The 9,324-nt window shown below is 42.8% G+C and overlaps 1 protein-coding gene and 1 non-coding gene across 4 annotated transcripts in view; one reads left to right on the top strand and one right to left on the bottom strand.

Annotated features, from left to right (window-relative positions):
• Positions 1–326: 326 nt before the first annotated feature.
• The window catches only part of Arhgef28 (Rho guanine nucleotide exchange factor 28), a 307,219-nt gene continuing 298,221 nt past the window's right edge, over positions 327–9,324 (bottom strand). For 2 of the 3 annotated variants that reach the window (XM_029468326.2, XM_021180313.3), the window contains exon 36: positions 327–1,510. In XM_029468326.2, the coding sequence (XP_029324186.1) occupies positions 1,341–1,510 (170 nt within the window). In that variant the 3' untranslated portion in view covers positions 327–1,340. The remainder of the gene's footprint in view (positions 1,511–9,324) is intronic. The other variant, XM_029468327.2, reaches the window with a different exon arrangement.
• On the top strand, positions 8,990–9,113 carry LOC115029164 (small nucleolar RNA SNORA40). Its single transcript, XR_003834724.1, has one exon. It is a non-coding gene; the product is annotated as a small nucleolar RNA SNORA40 (small nucleolar RNA).

Below are 9,324 nucleotides of genomic sequence, written 5' to 3'. Positions count from 1 at the left end.
TTAAGAAAAGCATAGATATACAGGAGCTACAAAAGGGAACCTCTCCAAAGAGTCTTTAAAGCTTTAAGATTTGACCTGTTAAAATAGAGAGACAATGTATAACTTCAGGAAAAATAAGTTGGGATTCGAGTGACTGCCCTTCCCCCCACCATGTCTCCCCGGTTGTAGCTGCAATTCTGGATGAATGTAATGGTTGCCTCCAACCCCATTCCTTTTCGGTTTCCATTAGGACCAATTTGCGTGTGTGAAATATGTGTTTTGCTATGGTCCTAGGTTTGATATTAAATTTACAGAGTAAAATAATGAGGCAAAAGATATTTATTGACACTGACCAGAACATGGACAAATATTTCCAAAGAACAAGATGAGAACATTTCCTGGTTTATTTTCTCACAGAGAGCCACGGGTACTCTGAAATCAAGAAGTGCCCTTTGTCCCTCTGTAGAAAAGCCCAGGCAGACAGCAAGCTTCACCAAGAGCTAGCCCCTTTGTCCTTCTGACCTACAGGCTGGGTTCCTGCAAGTCAACTGTAGTCCTTGACACTCAGTCCTGCCTAGGAGGCCCAAGTGAGGGCTCTCTCTTGGGAGTTTCACTATTTACAGCTAACATGTCATGGTGGAGGCTCCAGGCTGGGCTAAAAGATGGTGCTGAAGAGACTCTGAACCCAGCAGCATCTGTTCAAGAGAGTGAGCTACAAAGCAAGGTGACCCAGGTCCCAAGCGTGTCCAGACTGTGTTCCTGCACAGAGCCCACCCAGTACGAACAGGTTCTCAGGACACAGGGGCTGTACAGTGAGGGTGACAGCTCCCCAACTCTGAAGACCCCAACATTCACACGTAAGAACAAAGTGAGAAAAGGTCTTTCCCAAAACTTCCTCTGCCTTCTTTGTGGTATCAAGGCTACTCACAATAAGCAACTGCTGTGATATCAGAAATTCAGCCCCGGAAAAGATCATTTTCCAAATCAAAATGGCTTCATCCTTATCTCAAGATGCATTTCACACTCCAGATGAATGGGTACACAGTGTAATGTGGAATCTCAAAGTGAAAACTTTTTCACATCCTTCGGCTCACTCAAGTGAAGTTTCTCCTCTAGAAACTCAAAAGTGGGTGAGATCAGCTAAAGATGACACACACGGAGCTGGGTTGTTTTTTTCTTTTTTAATAATTTAATTATTAGACTCATGCCAAAAATTGAACGTGCATGGAATATTAAATATTCTTCTTAAAGCAATTTGGGCACAGAGAATCACACACTCAAGGACTGGGGCTGAGGAAAAGCTCTCCCCAAAGTGCCAGTGGTTTTTGTTTGTTTGCTTGGAAAAACAAATGGCCACACAATCAGAGGTAAACAATGTTTTCTTCAGCTCCGTCTCCAGCATCTCCACCGTGTCCAGTCACCATCGGAAGACTTAGTTTTGCTTCTGTTGTGAGTGTCTGTGGCTGGGGGCCATGCTGATTGGAGTCTTGGGGATATGAGGATTCACTCTGGAAGGAGTCCAAATCTGCAACTGAAAGACATCATAGGTTACAGGAGACTCCACTTGGAACCCACAAGACAGATGACACTTTCTGCTTCACAATTAGGAAATAGAGCGGCCTTGTGGTCAACCAAAGAGAAAATGCCCAAGTCCAGGAAGACGGGAACAGAGCAGCTATCTAGTGAGGACATCAATATTCAGTCATGGGCACAAGCATCCTAGGAATGAAAATTGCCTTCACAGAACACTCTTAAGGGAGTGTCAAGTGCATAAAGACTGGTCACATTCACTGTTGCCAGAGAAAAGGATTCCCACTGATCTTAAGTGGGTTCAGGCCTCAAAACTGCAGACAGCCTTTTGTGCATCACAGACTCTGTATATATCTTCCTTCAGAATGCTCAAGTCAAGAATTGGTCTCAGGATGCATGGTGGCACACACCGTGTTAATCCTAGCACTCTGGAGGCGGAGGCAGGTGGGTCTCTGAGTTTGAGGCCAGTCTGATCTACAGAGAGAGTTCCAGGACAGCCAGGGCTACACAGAGAAACCCTGTCTCCAGAAAACAAACAAGCAAACAAACAAAAACCAGCCAACCATACAAACAAACAAAACATGGTCTCAAGACTCCATTTATCTTGGGTTTCACTAGTGTAGGCAAGGAAGGGGTCAGGAAAAAGGGGGCTGAAGAGTGAAGAAGACTGTCTATCCACCCACCATACATGTCTGCTAATGCTACACAAAGGACTTTGCAAGAGCAGCTAGGTTTCTGGGAAAATCTTGCTAACTGCAACTGTAGCTGGGCTTGCAGTTTTTTTTCCTGGTTGCCTAGCAACAGCAGGCACTGTCTCCCCTTTTCTGATAAAAGCTTCTATATTGTGCTTTAAGGGGGTAGATGAAGGGGTGCTTTGATTTGAAGAAAAAAACATACTTGCTCCAAATCATTTTTATGGCATTTCTCCCAATATCCAACCTCCCCGAGGTAGCAAAATTACAGGTAAGCAGCTCCTGGTTAAAGGCAGAGGCAAGCAGATCTGCATGTGGAGTGAGGGCAGGTCATCTTGAGGTCTACCTATTTCTATCTCAGTCATCAAAAAGAAACCATTATCCCCTTTGCCACATTTTATCCTAAGCCACCGTTATTTAGACAGCTATCATACCTGTCTCCATCCTAATGATAAAATGCTTCTAACCTTTTCCTCCAGACAGGAAGCTTGCTGCTAGGGAATGCAGTATGGATGGCTGGGTAAAAATGAAGGGCAGTATGTCCCCACGGGGCTTCATCATTTTGCTATCCCTCAGGTCTTCCCTTTTTTCCAATAAGAGGTGGGGATGACTGGGGAGCAGCCAGGGCCTTAGGAAGTAGAGTCAGATCACATGACTCTGAAATAATGGAGGACCCTGGGGGTAGGGTGAGGAGGCAAGGCTGCCTGCTTCAATCAGAGGCACAGGCCAAGCCTAACTCTTTTTTTTTTTTTTCCTTTTTCTCCTTGAGACTGGGTCTCTCATATCCTGAGATAGCCAAGGGTGATCTCGAACTCCCAATTCTCCTGACTTTCTGGGTTGTGGAATTACAGATACAAGCAACCATGCTCAGTTGATGTGGAACTGTGGAACACTCATGGTGTTCTGGATATATGCTAAGCGGGCAGTCTACCAATTGAGCCACATCATCACCAACCCAGGAAGAAAACCTCTTACGCTGGGGGAACGTGACTTTAAGTCCTGTATCCCAAACACAAGGAGCGCCTTATCTAAAGGCTCTTGAAGATGCTTCTGAGCAGGAGCCATCACATCTGTCAGCATCTTCTCGCCACCAGCCGAAAGCTGTGCCAAGTCTTTTACGTTCCACATCGCTTTGCAACTCAAGATGTAACCCACAGTTTACAAATTGGGAAACTAAGGCGCAGGCTAGTTCAACTTTTTGCCCAGCATCACACAGCTGGAAGTATCTGAAACCTCAGCTTAGAGAACTTCAGGGCTCCAAAAAGGTACCTCCCTCTTCAGGTCTCATGACGTCACTTCTCAGTGAGCCGCAAGTGACTTGCCCCAGCTCTTTCAGGTTACAAGATCCTACATGTCTAATATCTTCTCTCTACTCACCCTCCTAAAAGATAGCAAAGAAAAAGATGTACTGAGCCCCTTTAAACCAATGGGGCAGCAATTACAGGCCTAGCAACCTCCCCTACATGGTCAGACAAAGGCAAAGATCCCAAGCAATGATTACAAATCAACCTGGGCAAGACTACAAATCAACCAGAAGTGCTTCCCCACCCTATCTGACCACTTTAAGAGACAGGGTATGCTTGTCTGTGGACATGGTGTTCACAAGATCTTAATTCCTCTCCCAAGCTCTTGGAACAGCTGGTGCTGATACAAAATGACTTCAAAGGAAAAAAATCTCAACACTTTCATCTAGCAAATACTGGCAGGTTGAACAGGTCACCTATGCTGCAGCAGCTGTGCCCCTCTGCCAATGGCCAGCCCTTGCCAATGGATAAGCCAGCCCTTGCCAGTGGATGGGCCAGCCAGGACACACAAACCATTACACTGAGAATGGAAAAAAAAAAAATCACCCATGGAAAGAGGTGGTTGGGAGCTGATTGCTGAAATGTGATAGCCCCCAGGCACACTCCTGTAATCCATGAAGCTCCTAGCCTTTTGGATAAAGCAGAGTCCAAAATGCCCAGGAGTCTGGCAATCTGGGATCTCATTAATGGCTTCAGGAGAAAAGCAAAAAGCAAGCCAAAGAACCAAATGCATATTGGGGAAAAAAAATTCTCCTATCTTTAAAATGATTGGCTACAGTTCCAGAAGACTGGGACACAATCATGATCATGGAACAGGAGTGTGTGTGCATACACACACTTGCACATGTACAGAGGGGAGCAGGGCTTTAATCAGAATATTTTGGAATGAGGATGAATACGTAAGAAAACACTATTTCTACCAGGACATTGGGCCCCAACTGGATGCTGCGTGGCCCTGTGTCATCCAGGGGGAACTCAATTTCCTGCTCCCCGTTCCTTCTTCATGTCTACCTGAACTATGCAGACAAGGTCAGGCCGTTTGATTTTGAAATAGAAGCCATGCTGTGATTTCTGATCTTATTATTCTATTTCTACCCCCGAGAGAACTTTAGCAGAGCAACTGTGTGTTTCTGAAAGCCAGCCACCTTTTCCATATTTCATTTTACCCCAAAGAAAGTGATCCTTACACAGAACCTGAAACTGAAAGTATATTTCTTCAAATGGAACCTCGCCGGTTCAGAAAGCAGAATTCTTGGGGAGTTCAAATGAAATTATTCCATTCCATGGGTGATCAAAATGCCTGATGATTCATGGAGAGAAAAAGAAAACTTTCTTATTTTTTTTAATAAACAAAGAAATATTCATGGGATCAGGATCTAGTGACCTGAAAGGCAGGCACTATTCTAATGAGACACAATTTCAAAACTGCAACACTCTCCCTTCTGACAGGATAATTTGAACCTCACCACATCTCTGGAAACAGAACAGAGGACAGATTACTAAGCCTAAAATAGAGACAAATAAACTGAAACACATTTTAAAACCCAAAAGTCTGGCTCAACCAAGTGGAAAAGTAGAAGCCTAGTTCGGGGCCTCGTCTGCTTCAGACCTGAGCTACCGGCTTACACACTAACATGTTAACTTTCAAAGGAAATCCCCACAGCCACATTGTGAGGACCACTGTGGGTCTAGGCTAGCCCTCTAATGCCGCTTCAAATGGCAGAGACTGTCTCAATCTGACTGATATCATTTCTTTTTCTTGTAGATGACCCTTGCTAAGGGACATGCATGCACAAGCTAAGATGGTCCCCTTAGTGACAGCCTGCCTGTTGACGCTGGTGTGTGTGGCTCTCGTCCTTTCCTCTGTTCCCTAATACTGGAATGTCTAACACACACTGAAGACATTTGGCCCTCCACTGTATCACCATAATTAGTATCATTTTGAGCCAACTTGATAATTAGCTATTTTCATTACCAGCCTACAAATGGTTCAGAAACCATCATCAGTGTTATATCTATGATGAACAAAGTAACTCATAAACTGTGAAGTGATTCAAATCTACACCATGGGGTGAAATGTCGCCCTGGGCAAGTCATGAAGGATTGGGCTTGAAATCCTCTATTTGGGTTCAGTGACTCTACAAACAACATTCTAGAAGTAAAGACAAAACAAAAGAATTCACAATGCAATCAAATCCATTACTTGAAGTTGCATTTAAATGAATGTTTATAAGGGAGTCATCTTTTTTTCCATTCATCTGTCTTCAGCCTTCTCAACAACACATGTTTGAACAGAGCCCACACATTAGCCTTAAAGGGCTGGGAAACTAACTAGTACCATTCATAGCTGCAATCTACACTTGATCTCTGCTCTTGTGACCAGCAAATATAAGAGTCGCTTGCCAACAAGACAAGGCTTGTCTCTAATTTGAAGACAGGTAGTTAGCATATTCTTTGTCTTTTCCTGAATTTTCTGTATATGAAAACATTTTATTTATTTACATATTTATTTTCTTGTGCATGTACGTGTGCGTGTGCGTGTGTGTGTGTGTGTGTATTTCAGATCGAGTCACACTGTATAGTTCAGGCTGACCTTGAACTCATGATCCTCTTGCATCTACCTCACAAATGCTGGGACTACTAGTATGTGCTGCCACATCCTTCAGGAAAAGCCACTTGCAATCACGACCATTTTGAAATGAAAGTTTTATTTAACATTAATAACACTATAACTTTCATCCTAGGCATCGGTGCCAAGGTCTGAATGAACCCAGCAGCATAGCAATGGCCGAGGACCCAGACGTTCGGGGTGCAGCAAGCATGCTTGGTCTACTCTTTTGAAACCATTGATGTCACATTGTTTAACCCTTCTTACCTCACACAACAGAACTCCAGATCTCCTGAGCCATGGTTCTGCTCTTGTTTATTTTAATCAAGATTTCTGACTTGTCTTATTACTACTATGTCCCTCATGCATGTCCCCAAACTCAAACGTCCCACCATCCTAGAATAACTTCTTCTCCAAGAGATGACTTTATCATTAATGTTTCAATTCTCCAAAATAATTTTTATATCCCCATTTAGTCACTGATTCATGCCTCCACTCTGAAACATTTAAAAAATCATTTCCTGATGGCATCACTGGCAATCATTATTTTTTTCTCAGGAGCATTAATGTACAGCATTTTCCCTCTAATGGAAAACATTTATTGCACAGAGCTTGAGGTATCTTCAGAGCAAAGGAAAACGGGTCTTTGTCCCTAATTTTGCTCAATTCGATTTTCCATAGTGAGCCACAAAACAGGATGTGGGCTTCTGATATGAAAAGCAATCTAGGGTTGACAGCTGAAACAAAAAGAATTCTAAATTAGTGTTGTGATTCTGTTTTTCCCTAGTCTTTGTGTACCAATACTGCACCTAAAATAAAGTAATGAGAGAGGGGGGAAGGAAAGAAGAGGGAGGGAGAGAGGGAGGGAGGGAGGGAGGGAGGGAGGGAGGGAGGGAGGGAGGGAGAGGGGGAGAGAGGGAATGTATGTGGTGTGAGCATATTGAAATTATAAAGAAAGTAAATTGTTTGACAATGGTTCTTAACATTGTGACTAAAAACTGGTCTTTGCAGTATTTAAGGCTCTTGAGATGGTCAACATCTCCAGTGTAACCAATGGCAGCTTAGGGAGTCTCTTCTCACAGGGCCCCAGACAGGATTTTTTTCCTGTGAAACAAACGCAGGCTAGGGTACTAGAGAACTATAAATCCATTATAGACTGCAGAGAAAACAGATGAACAAGATGCCAGAATAAACCCTGGGTGAGAGGGTGGAAGCAGGTAAGGCCTTCTAAATCCAGAAGTGCCGAGCCACAGTGGAGCAAAGCCAGACTTGTTAGTGGCTGCTGAAAACCGTGAAGAGTAAAGTGAACAGGAAACTCCACAATAGTTAGCTAGGTCAGGCTGGCAGCTGGACCAGGGCTCAAGCTCGGCATCAAAGTCCTGGAAGGGAGTAGACACTCTGCGCCCCGTGATGGGATGAGAAGGAAACGCACAGCTCCATCCATCCATAAAGATGCTTCCATATAGGAGAGAGGCCTGCATTCCATCAAAAGTCTATGCTCCGCCAAAGGAACAATGTATAGCTGCAGAATATGTAAAATGGTACCACAGGGATACAGTCAGCAAACTCTGGAATGGGGATTTTTTTTTTTACCCAGAAAATTCAGACTTGCCTTTTCAACAAAGAAATCGAATATTAAGAGTGTACATTAAAAGAGAGAGGCAAAAGAACTTTAGAGTTAAAATACTCTTAAGGAATATGCCATTTAAAGGCAACATATGAAATTATTTGGACTCTATTTTCACAAAACAATCATCAAGGGTATTATTTACAAGACAATCATTTTCAACCACACAGACAGCTTGAGTTTAAGTAACAAATGTCAATATTGCTTTGGGTGTAATAACGACATTACAGAGATGAGAAACTGGTTCTTTCAGAAAATGATAATGAAATATTTTTTTCCAATAAAATGGTAAGCTGTCTTGGATATGTTTAAGATAACTCAACATGAGAGAGAAAGGGGAATAGAGCCATGGGCGACTGTGGGTTGGTAAGAGTTAAAGCTGGCTGTAGGTAGATGGAATTCATCAAATGGTTTTTGGGTATGTTTGAAAATTTCCATGGCTACTCTTAAAAGTCAATAGCCTTTCATATATTTGGATCCTAATATTATAAAAGGTTCTCTGTTGTTCCGACACTGTAGCTTCTATATATGTGATATAAATGGGACACGGTGGTGGTACGTTAGGGGCCTCGCCTAGATGCAAGCATGTTTACATCAATTTTCGTGTAATGGGATAAAAGGTCATTGGCAGGTTCATGTATGGGTTTCCATGTGCTTTAGAAAGACGTAAAAAATTGCCCATAAAATGCATGAGTTTAATTTGCATTTATATGTCCCTATAAAAACTGATACTGATTCCAAATGGTCTTTGTTCTTGCCTAGAAAGCCAATAACATCTCTTAGGTGAATTCTAATCCAGAAAGCATCCCATTTGATGTCCTGGGGCCTGTCTACCTTTAGCAATGAATTAAGGGAGGTTGTTCTGAAATTTGGATTTCTAATCTTTGCTCTTTCTAGATTGAATCCATTTGAGACTAACATGCTTAAGACACAGGAAATAAAAGTAGTTCATCTAACCTGATAATATCAAAGTAAGTTTCCAGTTAGAGTAAGAACAGATGTCAATACATTATCAGATGAATGCATGCATTAGTGAATCCCTGGTTCAAAAATCGGAACTACCTTGATCACTCACCAAGAAAACAGTCACTTGAAATTCCAATGATTTTATCAGGAAGATTACAAGAGGTAGAGTAAGGGGGGGGGCATGAAGGGAGGAGGGAAGATCAGGAGTGAAGTATGACACACATATGCAAATGTATTGGACGCTTCCTGGAAATTAAACAGGAGTGACTATAAATGAGTAGTGTGTGTATGTGTGTGTGTGTGTTGAACTAGTGGACAGAGACAGAAAGACAAACACAAAGTAAAGCTGCTTCTGTAACAGAAGTCACTGTTCAGCATGAGTCTTGATACAAATAAGAAAGAATATGGTTCTAAAGAGACAGTGGTATTGATGATAAAGGGTGGTTCTAAGAACAAAGGGTTGTCACTGAAAAGAAAATAGAAGGGGCTGGAGAGATGGCTCAGTGGTTAAGAGCACTGACTGCTCTTCCCAGAGGTCCAGAGTTCAATTCCCAGCAACCACATGGTGCCTCACAACCATTGGTAATGGGATCTGATGCCCTCTACTGGTGTGTCTGA

This window comes from Mus caroli, unplaced genomic scaffold (assembly GCF_978045245.1).
Source record: "Mus caroli unplaced genomic scaffold, Mus_caroli_1 scaffold_15, whole genome shotgun sequence".
NCBI classification, from domain to species: Eukaryota; Metazoa; Chordata; class Mammalia; order Rodentia; family Muridae; genus Mus; species Mus caroli.
Note: the sequence above shows the minus strand (reverse complement) of the source record. Positions and strands in the feature narration are given on the sequence as shown.